Source organism: Grampus griseus, assembly GCF_964374135.1.
Source record: "Grampus griseus genome assembly, chromosome: 8".
Lineage (NCBI taxonomy): Eukaryota > Metazoa > Chordata > Mammalia > Artiodactyla > Delphinidae > Grampus > Grampus griseus.
The window spans coordinates 96861679-96882037 of record NC_139002.1 but is presented as its reverse complement, the minus strand read 5'-3'; the positions used below and the strand labels follow the sequence as shown (position 1 = coordinate 96882037).

Below are 20359 nucleotides of genomic sequence, written 5' to 3'. Positions count from 1 at the left end.
TCCTTGTCACCAGCACTCATGCTTCTTGCCAGTGTAGCTGCTGTGTGAGGGGAGATCTGAACCTGTGGCAGAGTATGGGAGCATTCTCTGCTTTACTATTATGATGGGCTCTTAGACATGAGCAGCTGTGTGCTTAACGTAGCTAGCTGCTTCCTGGGATGGAAGCCCAGGTGTTTTTTGAAATTATTTTTGCGATACGTATTACCTTATTCTGGCAAGTGTGAGGACGTAAGAAGAAGTATTGAGCTTTATTACTTTAATCTGTTTGAAAGTTTTGGAAGTCTGTAGCATTAAGTGGATACCTCGGTGATCCCACAATTGTCAGTAATGATTTCCAGACGTTTTCTCACAGGTTTCCTCTTCTTGGTTAACATAATTTCTCTCTCTGTGTCTCTGTCCCTTTCTTCTGTGCTTTCAGTCTGGTGAGATTTGATCCTCTTGGACACTACTTACTCACAGCAATTGTTAACCCCTCTAATCAGCAGGTAAGTTAGTCAGCAGTTTCAACTCTGTCTAAACTGTGGGTTATTTTCTCAACTAGTGCTCTAATTCTGATTATATTGGACTTCAGTTTTCAATGTCCAGGTGTTTCTTTCCAGTCAAGATTCAAAACTAGCTTCAGACTGTACTCAAAGTTATAGCCATATCGTGACAGGGGAGTCCATTCTGAAACCCCTGAGTGATCGTCCCAGTAGAAGTAACCAGGCCGTGTTGGATAACTTGTCATTCATGTGCCTCTGGCTGGTTGACATTTTGCTTCCCCTTACTGCCTCCATGTCATGGAAATGCCTTTTGTAACAGAGTTGGTTTGCCAGCTGTACTCGTTCAGAAGTGTTGCTAATTGGAAGTGAATAATTTAATACCATATGATGATGCTGAATCTGGAACCAGTTAGTTCTCAGTACTTCAAGGATGGAGTTGTTGCCTCTCTAGAAAGGTTTTCCTTGGATGATTATCAGTAGTTTTTCTTGATTTACCGGCAAGTTCTACCTAACTACCTGGCTCTGCCCCCGCCCCACCTTGGTCCACGTTGCAGGGTGATGACGAACCAGAGATCCCCATAGACGGAACAGAATTATCGCATTACCGTCAGCGTGCCCTCCTGCAGTCACAGCCAGTGCGCCGGACGCCTCTCCTCCACAATTTCCTGCACATGCTGTCCTCCCGCTCCTCTGGCATCCAGGTGGGAGAGCAAAGCACAGTGCAAGATTCTGCCACCCCCTCACCCCCACCGCCTCCCCCTCAGCCCTCCACGGAGCGTCCCAGGACTTCCGCTTACATCCGGCTCCGACAGCGGGTCAGTTACCCCACAGCCGAGTGCTGCCAGCACCTTGGGATCCTGTGCCTTTGCAGCCGCTGCTCTGGCACTCGAGTTCCTTCCCTCTTGCCACACCAGGACAGTGTACCCCCTGCTCCTGCCAGGGCTACTACCCCTTCCTTTTCTTTTGTACAGACCGAGCCCTTCCATCCCCCGGAGCAGGCCTCATCAGCGCAGCAGGACCAGGGCCTCCTGAACCGGCCGTCTGCCTTCAGTACAGTCCAGAGCAGCACTGCCGGCAACACGCTCCGCAACCTCAGTCTGGGTCCCACCCGTCGCTCTTTGGGAGGCCCTCTGTCTAGCCACCCTTCTAGGTATCACCGAGAAATCGCTCCCGGGCTGACAGGATCTGAGTGGACCCGGACAGTGCTCAGTCTGAACTCCCGCTCTGAGGCGGAATCCATGCCCCCGCCCAGGACCAGTGCCTCTTCGGTGAGTTTGCTGTCTGTGCTGAGACAGCAGGAAGGTGGCTCTCAAGCATCTGTGTACACTTCAGCCACAGAAGGGAGGGGTTTTCCAGCTTCAGGGTTGGCAGCTGAGTCAGATGGAGGGAATGGCTCCAGCCAAAACAACTCGGGCAGCATTCGCCATGAGCTTCAATGTGACCTGAGACGCTTCTTTTTGGAGTATGACCGGCTTCAGGAGCTGGACCAGAGCCTGAGTGGGGAAGCGCCCCAGGCCCAACAGGCCCAGGAAATGCTCAACAATAACATTGAATCTGAGAGGCCAGGCCCCTCCCACCAGCCCACCCCACACAGCAGCGAGAACAACTCCAACCTGTCCCGCGGCCACCTGAATCGCTGCCGCGCTTGCCACAATCTCCTGACCTTCAACAACGATACCCTGCGCTGGGAAAGAAGTGCACCTAACTACTCCTCTGGTGAAGCCAGCTCCTCCTGGCAGGTCCCCAGTACCTTTGAGGGCATGCCCTCGAGTGGCAGCCAGTTGCCACCTCTCGAGCGGACTGAGGGCCAAACGCCGAGCTCCAGCAGGCTGGAGTTGAGCAGCTCTGCTAGCCCACAGGAGGAGAGGACTGTGGGGGTGGCCTTCAACCAGGAGACAGGCCACTGGGAACGAATTTACACCCAGTCCAGCAGATCTGGAACTGTGTCGCAGGAGGCCTTACATCAGGATATGGCTGAGGAAAGCTCCGAGGAAGATTCACTCAGGAGGTGAGCAGATGCTTTCCTGTCTTCTCCTGTATCCCTTACTTTCCTCCTGATATCTCTTCCTTCAGTCCTGTGGGTGTTGTGGCTGGATCTGGAGTGTCTGGGATCCATGCATCATGCATCTGGTTCTGATTTCCCTAGCTTCCATTGCATCTTCTTGGAAAATCTTGCTGTGGTGGCGGAAAGAGGATAAGGCCTGGCAGTATGAGTCAGGTGACTCGGCTTGCTCCTTTTCTGGCTAAGCTCATGTGACGTTAGCCTTGGAGGAGAGTTGTAGATGAGGTTAGAGAGGCATGAGGAGGTAAAACCGTTGACTTCCTCTGCTCTGCTTTTTTGGCCTTCTCCAAGGATTGTATGTGCAGGACTGGTTATTGTGAAACAACAAAATGTCCCAGAGAGACTAGGAAAAAGTAGTAAAAGAGAACCCTGCTTAGGACAGATTAGTGTATTGGGTCTTTGATTGTGTTGCTTTGGACAAATTCTGAAACCATATCTTTTGGAACACTGCAATTTGACAAAAGGAAAAGAAAATAGTACGTATATATGTCAAGAAAAAGTTTTTTTGTTTTTTAGCGATATATATTTTTTGGACAGCAAGTTAGTTGCTTAGTTAAGATTCTTTGAGTAGATCTTCCAGATGGACATTCACCTCGAGGTGGAGAAGAAGAAATTCATAGAAGGAAGGCCTCTCCATACTTGGATTGGCATCCCAGGCAACTCTTTCATGGAAGAAACAGAGTGGGTGTAGTTGATCGCCCACCACATGTTCCGTGTATGGCTGTGTGCGCATCTATCTTGATTTATTAGGGACTTCTTTCTGTAATTCTGTAAAGGTCAAATCTAGCATAATCACCAACTCCCAGAATATGCTTGTTGGATCCAAACAGCATATTGCTGTGCATTACATCCTCTGTTGAAGCATCTGAAGTTTCTCTGACATAAGCTTCTAGCAAGGGTGGGAATATGGATTGTGCACATAATGTACTTGTTATTTTGGGAGAATGCTTTAGAGAGTTACCCAGTTAATAAGTATTTGTTGAATTATATATTTTTTCTAGCACTGTGCTAGGCACTGTCAGGAGTACAAAAGCAGTATAATACCTGGTCTTTGCCCACTGGCAGTATACAGTGTTGTTGTAGAGGCAAGACTTATTTACATGTAATTACATAAAAAATGTAAATGAGCCGAATGCTTCATTGTATGGTACTGAGATTAAATGTAGTCTAATTTCAGAGAAAGGGAAGGATCATCAAAGAAGGCTTTACAAGAATAAGTCTTGAAAGATGGGTAGGATTTGGAAAGGGAAAGACCTTTTTATTTTGAGGATATAGCACATGCTAAGGGAAGAAAGGGCATGATGAATTCAGGATAAGAAGAAGTTACTTAAGGGCAGTTAGTAACGTGAACACAGGGAGACTTGGTCAGATATGAAAGATAGATGAGGTAGCTGAGATTGTTACTCTGCCCGTTTGATTGAGGCCAGTTCTGGATTAACATCTAAATTGCCAGCTTTGGAATACTTTGCCTTGCATAATGACCCATATCAGGAGCCTGAGACTCTGTTCTTCCTTTTTGTCAAGAGAGGTGAGACAGTAGCAAGCATAGTGCCTGACATATAGTAGGCATTCAAAAAGTTTATGAAAGGTAGCCATAAAGGACTGTCTACAGTTATTGCTCTAAAAGCCTACCAGTGCCTGTTTCACTAACATCAGTGGGTTTGTGGTCAGCCTCTGTCCGTTCTGTTCTAGCAGGACCTCTTCATGTGTTGCTGTTCTGAGAAATACCTGAGTTGTTTATTTTTTTTTATTTTTTATTTTTGCGGTACGCGGGCCTCTCACTGTTGTGGCCTCTCCTGTTGCGGAGCACAGGCTCCGGACGCGTAGGCTCAGCGGCCATGGCTCACGGGTCCAGCAGCTCCACGGCATGTGGGATCTTCCCGGACCGGGGCACGAACCCGTATTCCCTGCATCGGCAGGCGGACTCTCAACCACTGCGCCACCAGGGAAGCCCTACCTGAGTTGTTTAAAACAAACTCTGTTGTTTGATAATAATTAGAGATACCAATTACTGAGAGCCTACTACTCTGTTCTAGCTTTGCATTAATTATTTCTAATTTTCACAGTAACTCTGTGCAAGGCAGGTATGAAATTTCCCATCTTCCAGTTGAGGAAAGAGTGGCTCAGAGAAGTCAAGTTTCTTGTTAAAGGTCACACAGTAGGTTGCTGAGTGGGGATTTGAACTCCAGTGTGCATGACTAAAGATTTTTTTAGGCTGCCCTCCATGGTGTGTGTGTTTTTTTAAAAATTAATTAATTAATTAATTAATTTATGGCTGCGTTGGGTCTTTGTTGCTGCATGTGGGCTTTCTCTAGTTGAGGCAAGCAGGGGCTACTCTTCGTTGCGGTGCGCGGGCTTCTCATTATGGTGGCTTCTCTTGTTGCAGAGCACGGACTCTAGGTGCGTGGGCTTCAGTAATTGTGGCATGCGGGCTCAGTAGTTGTGGTGCACGGGCTTAGTTGCTCTGTGGCATGTGGGATCTTCCTGGACAGGGCTTGAACCTGTGTCCCCTGCATTGGCAGGTGGATTCTTTTTTTTTTTTGCAGTACACGGGCCTCTCACTGTTGTGGCCTCTCCCGTTGCGGAGCACTGGACGCGCAGGCTCAGCGGCCATGGCTCATGGGCCCAGCTGCTCCACGGCATGTGGGATCTTCCCGGACCAGGGCACAAACCCGTGTCCCCTGCATTGGCAGGCGGACTCTCAACCACTGCGCCACCAGGGAAGCCCCTGGCAGGTGGATTCTTAACCACTGCGCCACCAGGGAAGTCCCCATGGTGTATTTCTTAAAGTGATAATCTCATTTTTAGGTGAACCATTTTTATGTTTTTCTTTTCTTTTAACTTTTTGTTATGGAAATCTTCAAACATAAAAATGAAAAGAAAAGTAGTATAAATGAACTCCCATATACCTATCACCTGGCTTCAGAAATTTTCAACACTCGTCTGTATCCCTTACCCACTCCCAGCCACCCAGACATCATATAATTTTGTCTGAAAATACTCCAGTATGTTTCTCTAGAGCAATTCTGTCTAATAAAATGTTCTGTATCTGTGCCATATAGTATAGTAGCTACCAGCCGCATGTGGCTATTGAGCATTTGAAATGTGGCTAGTATGATCTGAGAAACTACATTTAAATTTTAACTAATTTAAATGTAGATAGCCACGTGTGACTAATATATTAATAGTCACTTCTTAATAAAGTGGGCCATTTAAAACCCAGAAACTGTTAAGGATGTATCAGAATTTTTTTTAGGCGAAAAGTAGTATGTGTTTGTGGTTTAAATAAAAAAGTTCAAGCATTTAGAAATGTTATGTTGTAGAAAATGAAGTCCCTTGTCATCTTGCTGTAAACAATTTTATATATATATATACACACACACACACGCTTTTTAAATTTTAAAATATACAAATGCACAGTTCTCATTGTAAAATAGTATATTAATCCAGTGGTTACATTATTTATGGAGTTGCTTTTCAAATGAGCTTGAATGAGGTGTACCACGAGGGTTTACAGCCTATCAAAAATGAGGTATCTTGTAAAACATTCTAAGTGCACACCCATTAAAGAAGGGCCACCACTTCCTCATAAACTGAGGGGCTGCATTCTGGTATAAATCACTAATATATACTTGTGTTAATCGGCATCTTCTACCACCTTCTGAAGGTCCAGTGTTCTCTGGCTGATGAGCGGCCTTGCTTGGATTTCCCCAGCAGATGTCACTGTTGGGCTAGGCTGGCAGGGAAGAGGTGTCCTTACTGTGTGTGTGCGCGTCTACTTGAAGGGAGGGCGTTTATTCTTCAGCCATGTAGTAGGAGATGGACTAAGGAGGCATGTTTTGATCCTTGGTGTTGCTGATATAATCTATAGTGTTTTCAGATAGTGAGAATATGAAGCAAAAGTGTGTATTTCAGTGTAGCTCTATGTTGCTGAACAGTGATGCACGGTTTATCTCCTTTTGCCTCTGGGCAGTGGAAGGTGACTGTCTCTATATAGTCTGACTCCAGGTTACAGTTTATAACTTGGACGGCAGACCCTTTGCTTCACCATGAGAAGCTTCTTTTGGGGTCTGATAGCCCAGGACTTAGCAGGAGAAGATGAGGGTGTTGGGGCTTCTTGCAACAGGGTCCCTGTGGCCTTGAAAGGCTGGTATTAGGGAAAAAAAGAAAATTATTTAAATGTCGTCTTGAAACTGGAGAAAACCTAGAGTTTATTTAGTCCAGTGTCTGTCTGTCTGTCTGTCTCTGTCTCTTTCTAATTGATGAGAAAACTTAGATGCAGAGAGGGGAAGTGACCCCAGGGAAGCCCGGAAGTGACTTTAAAGAGGTGCTTGTAGCAAAGATGAGAGTCAAACTTCTGGGTCCTAAAGAGGGTGCTCTTTCGTCCTCTTCATTTGAAATTAGTGCTTTCACACATCAGTTTTCTCTGTCAAAACTTCTAGGGGCTTCCCTGGTGGCGCCGTGGTTGAGAGTCCGCCTGCTGATGCAGGGGACACGGGTTCGTGCTCTGGTCCGGGAAGATCTGACATGCCGCGGAGCAGCTGGGCCTGTGAACCATGGCCACTGAGCCTGCACGTCCGGAGCCTGTGCTCCGCAACGGGAGAGGCCACAACAGTGAGAGGCCCGCATACCACAAAAAAAAGAAAAAAAAAAAAGAGTAAGGGAAGCATGGGGGAAGATAAACCCAGGCCTTAAAGGAGCGTGGCTCTTGTTATAACCCTGGGAATTGGGCTGGTGAAATAATTACTCTGATTGATCGATTCATTCATTCATAAGGTTGACAAATATTTACTAAGTACCTACTGTGTACCATATACTATTTAAGTACCAGCAAGAAGTCTCTTATTCTAATGAGAGAAAGAAAATAAACACATAAATAAAATATCTAGTATGCCAGATGATGTTAAATTCTATGAAGAAAAATATTTGAAAATGTAGGTGTTTCTGGGGTGGAAGTTTGTAGTGTTAAATAGGGTCATCAGAGGAAGTCTGGTAAGGTGACATTGGAGCAGACACCTCTTCCTTCCTTCAAGCAAGTAAGGGAGTAAACTCTGTATACATTGGGGGCAAGGGCATTCTAGGCAGAGAAGGGCAAATGCAAAATCCCTGAAACGCTTGGCTGGAGCACAGTGAAGGATGGAGTGATAGAAGATGAAGTTAGAGAGGTAATGGGGACCAGATTATGCAGGCCTTCTAAGATATTTAAGGGATTTTACATCTTACTCTGAGTGATTTGGGAAGCCTTGGGAAGTGGAGTAGCATGATCTTATATTTTAAAAGGATCATGTGGCTGCTGATTGACAATAGACTGAAGAGGCTCTGCTAAATAGGGTAAATTAAAGTTAGGCCAGCATCACACACTTTTAGATTAATTTGTGTCTTGATTCTATGGTGAAAACCAGAAGGCGGGAGTCAATGATTGTGTCAGAATTAGAAGGGCCTTAAATGTTTGGATGAAGAGTTGCCAAATAAATAAAGAAATAAAGCCTCTTGGCAGGCGTATTATCTGCAACAAAGCCACCCCCATCCCCCAAGCATGACAGCATGTTATTGAAACTGTGAGGAAGGGAGAGCATGAAAAATTTGTAGTCACCAAGGTATCATAAATGGAATTTTGAGATGCCTGTTTTGTCTGCTTACAAAACAAATACAAAGTCATTTGTAAAAATTCAAACATAGAAATGTGTGATTTATCTATCTATAGTGAATGTCCTCTGCAGTGCTAACCACTGTTTAGCAATTTGTGTGTTAACTTAAGAATTTTTTCTCTGCAAATGAAAGCACTTTTTTTTATTTATAAAAATGGGATCATACTAAATCTACTCTTCCACCGTTTACATATTTCACTTAATATGTCATGGACATTTTTCCATGTTGATGTGTATAGATCTGCTACATTCTTTTTAACAATGGCATTGTATTCCACAGTTGGATGCACCATAATTAAACAAGTTCTCTGTTGACAGAATCTGTATTGTTTCTGGTTTTTGCATGCAGAAACAATGCTGTAGCATCTTTGTGTACTTGTGCAGGTGTCTCTAGAGGAGGTTGAATTTTCAGAACTACAATTGCTGGGGCTGAAGAGTGTGAACATTGTTAATGGTAAAAATTAATTGTATTCATTATTACTAATTTAAAACGTATAAAATGATATTTTCTATTTTAGTGAGCATAATTTTATAGATATTCATAATTTCATAGATTAGGACTCCTAATCCTGTGTTTTTTTCCCCTCCCATAAGGTCTTACGTTTCTTAGTTGTAAATCCTACCACCGGGTTTTTCAGGAATCTGATCCTCAAGGTTGAGAAGGACTTCTAACATATGCCACCTGGAGGTGTTCATGTACTTTTCTTCTCCAGTAGCCTTGTATGAGGGAGACTTGGTTCCATCTTTGACACTCACTTACTGACTTTGGGCCACCTAGTCTTCCTGGCCTTGTTAAATGATTGAGAGAGTCCAGATATTTCTTGCCCCATCATAAGGCAGTAACATTTAGATATTTAAGTTATTTGTTTTCGGGGATAGTTAGAAAACCCACTTCTCTCTTTGGCAATATGAGGGTGAGGGTAGAGTAGAAGAGAGGGTACCTGGTAATCTTTTTCCCCTTCTCTGCTCATCTGCCCAGCTAAGTCACTCTGTATTTGAGCCTCTGAATTCTGAGTGTGATCCCTGGTTGTATCCTCTGTTTCAGTGACTAGGACTTTTTCTGTGAAGGGCAAGTTTGTAAACATTTTAGGCTTTGTGTAGGCCATATGGTCTCTGTTGCAAATACTGAACTTTGCCATTGTAGCACGAAAGTAGCCATAGACAATAGGTAAGTGAATAAGTATGGCTGTGTGCCAATAAACTTTACTTACGGACACAAATGTGATTTTTATATAATTTTCACGTGTCGTGAAATATTCTTCTTTTGATGTTTTTCAGCTATTTAAAAATATAAAAACCATTCTTAGCACATGGGCTATACAAAAACAGGCAGTAGGCCAGATTTGGCCTACAGACCATGGTTTGCCAATCCCTGCTTTATGTGAATATGACTTGGAATGGAAGAGAGTTGGGTGCTATAGTAATAAAAGGCATTATGATAAGGAGGGCCCTGGAAGAGGTAGGGAGGGGACCCCTGCACTTGTCTCTCTCTGTACTTTGGACTAGATGTCCTGAGTATTGGCTCTTGTAAGATTCTTTGACGGTTAAGAGCAGGCTTAAGTGCATGAAGAGTTTCTTGTTTCCTCTGCTTTCTGCCCTGAAGCAAGGTTTTCTAACCTTGCTATATATCTGTCTTGGGAATTGTTTGCAAGTGAGGAGGCTTGCCCTGGTGTTAGGGAGGGTGTGAGCCTCCAGGTCCTCCAGGCTGTATGCTTGATAGGCAGCCCTTCCCCCACTGCAGGTCAAATTAACACCTGTTGGGCAGATCTAAATTATCCCCCATCATCCCTCTGTCTGGGGCTGAATGGTGTAGAGCAGGCTGTGTGCTTTGTATACACACTGAGAACTTGAAAATATGTAATCGCTTCTGTCAGCTCAGAGTGTTGGAGTGCCACAGGGACTTCAGTGGGATCTATGTGTACTGCAAATATATTTGGAGCAATTTCCCATGTACTCATTTTCCCCCCTTCAGATCCCCTTCTCTACTGTAATCTGTTCAGAGTAGTGCTCTAAAGGATGTGTTGGAGGTTTTGCTAAGACATTAACACCAGGTGTACGGGGTTCTGTTTGCATAATATATTTTGCTTTTTGTAATCGGTCCCAGCCCATTAGAGCTGTGCAGGTAGCTTCTCCTCCTCCTCTAGGATTTCTTATACATTTATGGGGAGGAGGAGGATCCAGTACATCATCTGCTCCTTCTTGGAAGCACTCCTGACAATGTGTTCACATGAGCAAATTTGGCTTTAGCAGGTGGGCCTGTTATATTAGCCCAGAGATTGCAAAATAACCTTCAGGTACATTTGTTTGGCCCTCACGATGTCACTAAAAATTTCAGTTTTTTCTACATAAATCCAGATTTCTGGATTCTCTTGAAAAAAAAATTAGATCTGGCTTACATTCCCACATAATAACAATCAGCAGGAGTTGAGTAGTTGTTGCCCCTTTAGTCAAGGTGTGGACCTTCTTTGTGCCTTAGTCTGCACTGGGCTGACTTCATCCATTTACGTTTCCTGCTTAATTCCAATTTTGTGTTGGTTACCACTGCTTTCATTAGCTCAAGAAGGTCTTCTTAAGTTCCCTACCCCTTGTCTCCACCAGGGGGAGGCACTGGACATGGCAGTACTCTCTCCTCTACCCCACCCATCCTGCCTAATTCACACATAAAGGGCTCCCCTGCTGGCAGTAGGCTGACATGCTCACAGCCCCCTCACCTGAAAAGCTGCCTGACTTTTTAATAGCAACATTTAATAAACTCCTCCTTTGTTTCCAAAGAGGGAAGGTGGGGGTGCCAAGATTATTTGCTGGCTGGGGCACCATTTAGTGAGCAGACCTCTGTCATGTCAGGTTATGCAGTATGAAAGTAACCTTCCTTTCATGATGAACTATGTGAAATCTTGGACAAGAATGTCTGCACCTCTCCCTGTGAGCAGAGTGCCTTGGACAGAGGGATGGGTTTCCATGAGAAGGCCGATTGATTTGGATGTCACCTGCCAGAAAATTAAAATCAAGTTAGAGCAAGAGTAGAAACTTGTAATAATAAAGGAATCAAAGGCTGAAAGTATGACCTTGTCATAGAAGGAGAATTGCAGCTTGTTAACATTGTGCTCTTTTCCTTTGCTGCATCAGAGAGTATGAGTTTGAATCTTTTTGCCTCTTTTCCTTTTTCCTCCCCTACACATGTTCATATACGTTTCTCAATTTTCCTCTATCTCCCTGCTGTCTCCTTGGATCACTTCACCTCAGCGAGGTGGCTTTTATCTTTTGCTTTCTTTGTTCTGGTGGCAAATGTAACCTATTTTGGGGGTCTTTTTTCTTACTGTGATTAAAAAAACATAAATTTACCCTCTTAAATTTTAAATGTACAGTGTTGTTAAGTCTATGCACATAGTTGTATAGCAGATCTCTAGAACTTTTTCTCCCTGCAAGAGTGAAATGCTCATTGAACAATTCTCATTTCCCCGTCCCGCCATCCCCTGGCAACCATGATTCAGTTTTCTTTTTCTGTGAATTTGATTGCTTTAGATCCTCATATAAGTGGAATCATGCAGTATTTGTCTTTTGGTGATTGGCTTATTTCACTTAGCGTAATGTCCTCAAGGTTCATCCATGTTGTAGCATATGACAGGATTTTCTCCTTTTTAAATGCTGAATAATATTCAGTTGTGTGTATGTACCACATTTTTTTAATCCATTCATCTGTGGATGGACCTTTAAGTTGCTTCCACATCCTGGCTACGTGAATAATTCTGTAATGAACATGGGTGTTCAAATATCTCTTTAAGATTCTGTTTTCAATTCCCTTGGATATATACTAAGAAGTAGTATGGCTGGGTCATACAGTAGTTATATTTTTAATTTTTTGAGGAACTTTTATGCTGCTTGTCATAGCAGCTGCACCATTTTACAGTTCTACCAACAGTGCACAAGGGTTCCAATTTCTCCACATCCTTGCCAACATTGTTATTTTCTGTTTGGGTTTTTTTTTGTTTTTGGAGATTGGCATCTTAGCATGCATGAGATAATATGTCATTGTGGTTTATTTGCATTTCCCTGATGATAAGTGATGTTGAGCATCTTTTCATATGTTTGTTGGCCATTTGCATATATTCTTTGGATAACTGTCTATTCAAGTCCTTTGCCCATGTTTTAATTGGGTTTTTGGTTGTTGTTATTATTAAATTGTAGGAGTTCTTTATATATTCTGGCTATTAACCCCTTATCTGATAAATAGCTTACAAACATTTTGTCCTATTCTGTAGATTGCCTTTTTATTCTGTTGTTTCCTTTGCTTAAGTTTTAAAAGTTTGATGCAGTCCCAGTTGTCTATTTTTGCTTTTGTTACCCGTGGGATTTTTTTGTGTGTAGTATCTAAGAAATCATTACCTATTCCAATGTTATAAAACTTTTCCCCCATATTTTCTTCTGTGAGTTTTATAGTTTCAGGTCATATGTTTAGATTTTTAATCCATTTTGAGTTAATTTTTATCTGTGGCATAAGATAATGGACAATCTTCATTATTTTGCATGTGAATAGCCAGTTTTCCCAGTACTATTTGTTGGGAAGACTGTCCTGCCCTCATTGTGTAGTCTTGGCACCCTTGTCAAATATCATTTGCCCATACACACAAGGGTTTATATCTGGGCTCTCTATTCTGTTCCATTGGTCTATTGTTTGTCCTTATGCCAGTACCATACTGTTTTAATTGCTATAGCTTTGTAATATGTTTTGAAACCAGGGCAGGTTAGGCCTCCAGCTTGGTTCCTCTTTCACAAGATTGTTTGGCTATCCAGAACTCTTTTTGAGATTCTGTATGAATTTTGGGATATTTTTTTCCTCTTTCTGCAAAAAAAAAAAAAAAAGGAAATAAAGGAAAAAAATACCATTGGGATTTTGATGGGGATTACATTGAATCTGTAGATTGCTTTGGGTATTATGGACATTTTAACAATGTTAAGTCTTCCAGTCCATGAACATGGGATGTCTTTATTTGTGTCGTTAATTTTTTTCAGCAGTGTTTTATAGTTTTCAGTGTACAAACCTTCCACCTCTTTGGTTAAATTTATTCCTAAGTATTTTATTCTTTTTGACACTGTTGTAGTAGGATTGTTTTCTTAATTTTCTTTTTAGCAGATGTAACCCTTTTAAAACTAAGACAAGAAAGAACTCTTTTTTTTTTTTTTTTAAACTTTAGTGTTTTCCCAGAAGTCTAGCACTCTTTCTTTTCTGCATGCTTTTCTGATTCCTTTTTATGCTTGTCTCTTTTGAGTTCTCAAAATTGAGGCAGAAACTGGGCTGGTCATTTTCTGTTAGCTCCTTGAAGGCAAAGGACCATTGCTGTAATGGTCATCCTAACAGAGTTACTGAATTTTTTTTAAAAAATTTAAATTTAATTTAATTTTAAAAATTTATTTATTTTATTTATTTTTGGCTGTGTTGGGTCTTTGTTGCTGCGCGCGGGCTTTCTCTAGTTGTGGCGAGTGGGAGCTACTCTTTGTTGCGGTGCGTGGACTTCTCATTGCAGTGGCTTCTCTTGCTGCCGAGCACGGGCTCTAGGCACGCGGGCTTCAGTAGTTGTGGCACGTGGGCTCAGTAGTTGTGGCTCACAGGCTCTAGAGCTCAGGCTCAGTAGTTGTGGCACACGGGCTTAGTTGCTCTGCGGCATGGGGGATCTTCCCGGACCAGGGCTTGAACCCATGACCCCTGCATTGGCAGGTGGATTCTTAACCACTGCACCACCAGGGAAGCCCCCAATTTTTTTTTTTTAATTGAAGTATAGTTCATTTACAAAGAGTTGATGAATTTATAGTCCCTCCTAGAGCAACTAAATTTGGCAGCTGTGTTAGATGGTACTATTTTGGACAGGGTAAGTTATATGTGAGAGAGAGAGAGAGACAGAAGGAGAGAGAGAGGTGTAGATACATCAGAATGTGTTTGTCGTGCGATCTTTGGCCAGTGGTTCTCAAAGTGTGGTCTTCAGACCAGGAACATCAGCATCTCCTGCTGATGTGAGAAAGGCGAGTTTCTGGGCTCATTCCAGACCTACTGAATCAGAAACTTGGGGTGGGAGGTGTGCAGTCTGCGTTTTTAACAAGCTCTCCAGATGATTTTGATATGCACTAAGTTAGAGAATACTGTTTTAGACCACCCAGGAACTCTTAACATCGCAACCACCACCTCCTCCCTAAATCTCTGAAGTGTACTAAAATTCCTTTGCATCATCCATCACCTTTATTTTTCCTTTTGCTCCTGTCCCATGTGTGATGCAGTGTTACTTTAACTCTCATAGTCTCCTTAGGTTCCCCCTCTTTTCTTGTAATGTATTCTAATAGAAGGATTTGGATTTGAGCAACTTCGGATTCAAATTCTGGCCCTATTGTGTGACCCTGGGCAGATTAAATATCCTCTCTGAACTTCAGTTATAAAATCGTTGTTATGCAGGTTAAATGAGTTAAGCATCAGTTGCTTTTACATGTTTAGATGCTCAAGAAATGCCAGCTCTTTTCTCTCTTTCTCCATTATTACTCTGCTCAAAAATCAAACAAACAGAAAAAACCCAAAAAGCAAACAAAAACTCCTTTTGCCATGACACATTCCCTACAGGTCATTTTCTTTTGTATCTGTTAGTACCATGTTTTTTTTTTTTTTTTTTTTTGGACTTAAGTCTTCATGATCTATGAAATCTTACCATGTAAAATTGGGGTAAACCAAGTACATAAAAAAGTGAGGTGCTGTATAAAGGAAAGGGTAAGGAACAGCTATTGTGATAGGGCTAGTGCCAGTTACTCCCATTAGTCACTTGCAGCAGATGCAATGAGATTCTATTTTAGAAAGTGTAGTGATACAGAAAGTAGTTTGGCCCATAGCAAGGGAATGGGATATTATCTTCATTTTTCCTGCACTCTATTATACTGATCTGTGCAAAAGAAACTATTTGCCTCTTGATAAGAGAGGGAGTACAAATAGCCTTAGTTTCCCCAATTCTAGGGTCACCTTCAATATTGAGAGGGAGCCGTCCAGGGCAGAAGTGTGTTTCAAAAAGAAGGAGAGCCTGATTGAGACAAGTAGAAAAGAGTAGAAAGTCTTTCTAAATTGACATTCACCCTTTTGACCAGTACCAAGACCTCATGCTTTGGACAGTGAGCAAGTTTGCACTGAGTTTTATTGTTTAAGGTCCCTTTCCAAATGTGTTGTTTGGTGTTTTGTTTTGGTAGCCGAGTTTCCCTTGTAAACTAACTTTTAATGCTGCTGTTGTAACTAGCTTGAAAGTTCTAGAAGATCAGGAACTAATTCATTCATCTACTGATGCATAACCAACCAAAAAACAAAATTAGTGACTTAAAATAACAATTTTATTATCTTTCATTGTTCTTTGGGTAGACTGGGCTCAGTTGAGGAATTCTGCCGGTCTTGCTTGGGGTCTCTCTGGAGTCATCTGGAGGCTCATTTGGAGCATCTAGGCCTATTAAGGGCTCCTCTCTCCATGTGGCCTCTCCAGTAGAGTAACCAGACTTTTTATGTAGTGGCTTAGCACTTCCAAAAGTGACAGTTCCAAGACGGAGGAACTGGAAGCTGTCAGTTCTCAAAAAGGCTTAATCCCAGAACTTACCAGTTTTTTTGTTTTTTTTTTTTTAATTTTCACCATGTTTTCTTGATTAAAGCAGTTAACAGGCTGGTCTAGATTCAGTGTGGGAGGAGACCACACAAGGGCAAGAATACCAAGAAGTATGATTCTTTGGAGTCCATCTTCAGATACTAGCTACTGCGGGGACCATATCTATTTTATGTACTAATATATACCCAATAATAGGCACTCAATAATTATTTGTGGTTTGAATCAGTGGTTGGATGGGCCAATAGCCAGATTGGTGGATGGTTGACTAACTGCTCTTGTTGATCTATTTGGGTGAGGCTTATGTGATTCTGAGGGCTGAGATACCCATGTCTCTGCCTTTATAGTACCAGTCCTTCTTCAACACATGTCTTTCTAGGAAACCACCTTTGTAGGCATAGTGACTTGGGTGGCTAGGTGTTCCCTGCAGGTACTTTGGGAACTGTAATCGAGGGAAGAAAAAAATAATCATTTTTTATTAGACTGTACTGGCTACTATAGTTATGTTCTTAGTTAATCGTAACAACCTTGTGAAATAGGCATTTCCCATTAAATTTGGACGCTGAGGTTAATGAACTTGCGCAAGGTCACACAGCTAATAAGTGACACAAGATGATGAGTTAAACTGCAATTTGTTTCTGAAGCTAAAGCACGGACTTACCTCATATATTAGTTATTCAGTTTCCCTTCGTTAATCTCAGACTGTTAAGATGTGTCAGAGGATTTCTCAAAAGCAGCACTATTAAGTTTCAGGCTGGATAATTCTTTATTGAGGTGGAGGAGGGGGGAGCTGTCCTATGCATCATAGGATGTTTAGCAGCATCCCTGGCCTTTACCTACTAGATGCCAGTGTACTCCCCCCACCCAGTTGCAACTACCAAAATGTATCCAGACATAGGTTTCCTGGGGGGAACCCCCTCCCATTGAAAACCATTGATAAGTTATTTCATGATTTTCTGTCCCCTGACCTTGCTGTTTTTTGATATTACATTTCACAAGGAACTGGCAGTGGCTTCAAACTATCTTATTTTTATAATAGTTATAATCGTACTGCCTGGTTCTGATGCTCTTGAGTCATGCCTTTCTCTCATTGCCTCTCTTCTCTTTTGCCTTGTCTTTTTGCTTTTGTCTGATTCTGCTAAATAAAATGCAGCTGGATAAAGTGTAAGGACTTTCTACCCAGGTATCGATTCAGCAGGCATTCAGATCTCTGAGATTATAACCATTAGTGCTAGAGAAAAGAAGGCAATTTAGATCTTCTAATTATAGTGGAGTGGGGGGGGGGATGCATAATATTTAGCAAGCTGGAAATTAAATGGCTTCCAGGCTTCACAGAGTTAATCTTCATGGTAGTACTGATTGACATGCATGTGCAATTCTTTTGGGAAACGGGGGAGGAGAGTGGAAATTGCAGGTTTTCTCCTAATTGTACTTTAGGTGTCATTTATGACAATTTCGTGTTGTCTAGACAGAGGGAAATGGTAGAGAAATTATTCCAGTGGAGTCAAATGCTGAGTCCAAAGGGAATCAAGAAGGTTCCTGAGGTCGGAATCAGGGTGGAAGGGCAAGTAGTATACCCCCAGAGGTGAATCAGTGAAAATCAAATGTCACTAAGAGAAGCAGTTCAGAGTGAGCCCAGGATATAAGAAAAGTGATTGTACTCTGAGCTTTGGGTTAGTGCAAGGGCTGACAGTGGATTGTTTGGGGGCCCAGCTGGGAGTCTCTGCCCTCCTTTCTATTTCTATAGACTCCAGAAACCTAATTGCTTGAACAGACAGCCAGGAAGGCTGCCTCTTTGCCTCTGGTTAATAAATGCCCCAGCCCACTGTGCATTCCTTTTTCCTCATTCTCTTGTTAGGCTTCATTTTACTAACTTCTCTTTGCTTTTCTGATGTTGGCCCTAAGGTTTTATTTCATATTATAGAGTATGCTGTTTGCAGTATACCAGGGTCGGTAGAACGAATGGCCCTCGTTGAGGGTTTTTAAAATTTCAGGTCAGGAATGTGAATGTGAAGAATCATCTGAGAAGAAATGTGCAAGGTTTGCTGTTATTGAAACAGTAAATGATTATATCATATATCCTTTGTAGTATTAGTAGGTCTAGAGATAGACTTTTTTGGAATTGTCTATTATTCTGAATAAAACTAGCTGAGGGGGACTTCTCTGGTGGTCCAGTGGTAAAGAATCCGCCTTACAATGCAGAGGACGCGGGTTTGATCCCTGGTCAGGGAGCTAAGATCCCACAAGCCACGGGGCAAATAAGTCTGGGTGCTGCAACTACTGGGCTCGCACACCTCAACTAGAGAACCTGCGTGCGGCAAACTACAGAGCCCACGTGCTCTGGAACCCCTGCACCACAACTACAGAGCCCATGAGCCCTGGAGCCTGCACACTACAACTAGAGAAGAGAGAACCCACATGGCACTAGAGAGAAGCCACGCGCCGTAAGTAGAGCCCTTGCGTCGCAACAAAAGATCCCGCACGCCTCAATGAAGATCCTGCATGCCACAGCTAAGAACCAATGCAGCCAAAAATAAATAAGATAAATTTTTTAAAAATTAGCTGAGAATTCAGGATTATTGAATTCTGTAAATCTCTTCTTGATTTGGGGGGAAACCAGTCAATTAGGATTCACTGCCTCTTTAAAAAAAGTTTTTTTTAATTTTTAACATCTTTAATGGAGTATAATTGCTTTCCATTGTTGTGTTAGTTGCTGCTGTATAACAAAGTGAATCAGCTATACATATACATATATCCCCATATCCCCTCCCTCGTGCGTCTCCCTCCCACCCTCCCTATCCCACCCCTCTAGGTGGTCACAAAGCACCGAGCTGATCTCCCTGTGCTGTGTGGCTGCTTCCCACTAGCTATCTATTTTACATTTGGTAGGGTATATATGTCAGTGTCACTCTCTCACTTTGTCCTGGTTTACCCTTCCCCCTCCCCATGTCCTCAAGTCCATTCTCTACATCTGTGTCTTTATTCTTGTTCTGCCCCTAGGTTCTTCAGAACCATTTTTTTTTTTTAGATTCCATATATATGTGTTAGCATACAGTATTTGTTTCTCTCTTTCTGACTTACTTCACCCTGTATGACAGACTCTAGTAACTGCCTCTTGATTAAAGTTCAAACTTGCATGTCATGGCTGCTGCTTGTTGGTATGTGTGCATGTGAATATCAGAACTAGCTCTGGAACTTGTTATTGGTATGATCCTACTCATCCTTTGGTGAAAAGCCTCTGATCTAAATTCCTAGTTTAAAAATGTCTGTGGTCTGTGGGCAGACCTCCCAAGTCTCCCAGAGAGAAAGAATTGGAGACAGAGTAAACATGTCCATGTAGATCACCTTGGACCTTTGAGTTCAGATGCTGACAAAAGTGAGTGTTTATTATAAATGGACGTTTCATAACTATAATGCGATATGTTGAGGATATACAGGAGCTAGGCATAGCGCCAACCATTTTACAATTGTATTAAAAATAACCTATCGGGCTTCCCTGGTGGCGCAGTGGTTGAGAGTCCGCCTGCCGATGCACGGGACACGGGTTCATGCCCCGGTCCAGGAAGATCCCACATGCCGCGGAGCTGCTGGGCCCATGAGCCATGGCCGCTGAGCCTGTGCTCCGCGACGGGAGAGGCCACAACTGTGAGAGGCCCTCATACCACGTTAAAAAAAAAAAAAAAAAAAAAACCTATCAACTATGCTCCGATATAAAATAAAAATTAAAAAGAAATAAATAAAAATAACCAAGTACCTAACGGTCAGCAGAGGGTCCGCTGTTCTAAGAGGAGTCTGACTGACTTTTCAGGCAAGACTTTCGTATAGCCAGATACACAGTTGCACACCCCGTATGAATTGTTTCCACCTTCTTCCCTCTTGGTGTCTCTGATTATGTTGTGCTCTGATATTTTGCCATCAGTTGCTCGTTGCACAGAGACATTGAGGGATATGTTAATGTTTTGTAAGATGTTTGTCTGGTAAAAGGCTTTACTTTGAGCCCTGTGAATTGTTTATGCTGGATGATGATAAAATAAGGCTGATCCACACAACAGGCACTGTGAGCTCTTTCTGTAGCATGTCTGTTTTTTTTCCTGAGGTTAGCCTTTTAGCAGTGCCACCTTGCCTTGGTCTGCCCCACAGCAGGAGCAGGAATTGCCTGCCAGTCTCTTCTGGCAACTGCATCATGTGCTGTAAGTGCACCCCTAGAACTAGGGGGCCCTGCAGGGATCAGATGAGTGCCTATCGTTGGATAACTTAAGCGATAATTGCCAGTGTGTGAAATGGGGAGGCTTGGATGCCTCTGCTTTAAAGCAGAGATGTCAATTTGAGAATCATAATAGAAGTGTCGTTTCAGAACACACAATTATTTTTTACAAAGAATAAGGGCTTGTCATCTCCCAGCCCTGGCATGCGCCAAGGCAGAGATCTGGGGCTTGCCGAGCAAGATGCAGAAATGAAGGCAATATTGTATCCAAGTTTCTTTGGCCTCCCACCTCTTCATTCCCCTGAAAACATTGCCCTCTTTCCCCTGTGAGGTCTCTTTCGGCAATAAGCTGT

At 42.7% G+C, this 20359-nt stretch overlaps 1 protein-coding gene across 5 annotated transcripts in view; it reads left to right on the top strand.

The window, feature by feature from the left end:
- The window catches only part of AMBRA1 (autophagy and beclin 1 regulator 1), a 175674-nt gene that overhangs the window by 32533 nt on the left and 122782 nt on the right, over positions 1-20359 (top strand). For 2 of the 5 annotated variants that reach the window (XM_082659583.1, XM_082659582.1), the window contains exons 6-8: positions 419-485; positions 1037-1183; positions 1454-2490. In XM_082659583.1, coding sequence (XP_082515709.1) covers positions 419-485; positions 1037-1183; positions 1454-2490 — 1251 coding nt within the window. Of the gene's footprint in view, positions 1-418; positions 486-1036; positions 2491-20359 lie in introns of all 5 variants that reach the window. The other 3 variants (XM_082659581.1, XM_082659584.1, XM_082659585.1) reach the window with 2 other exon arrangements.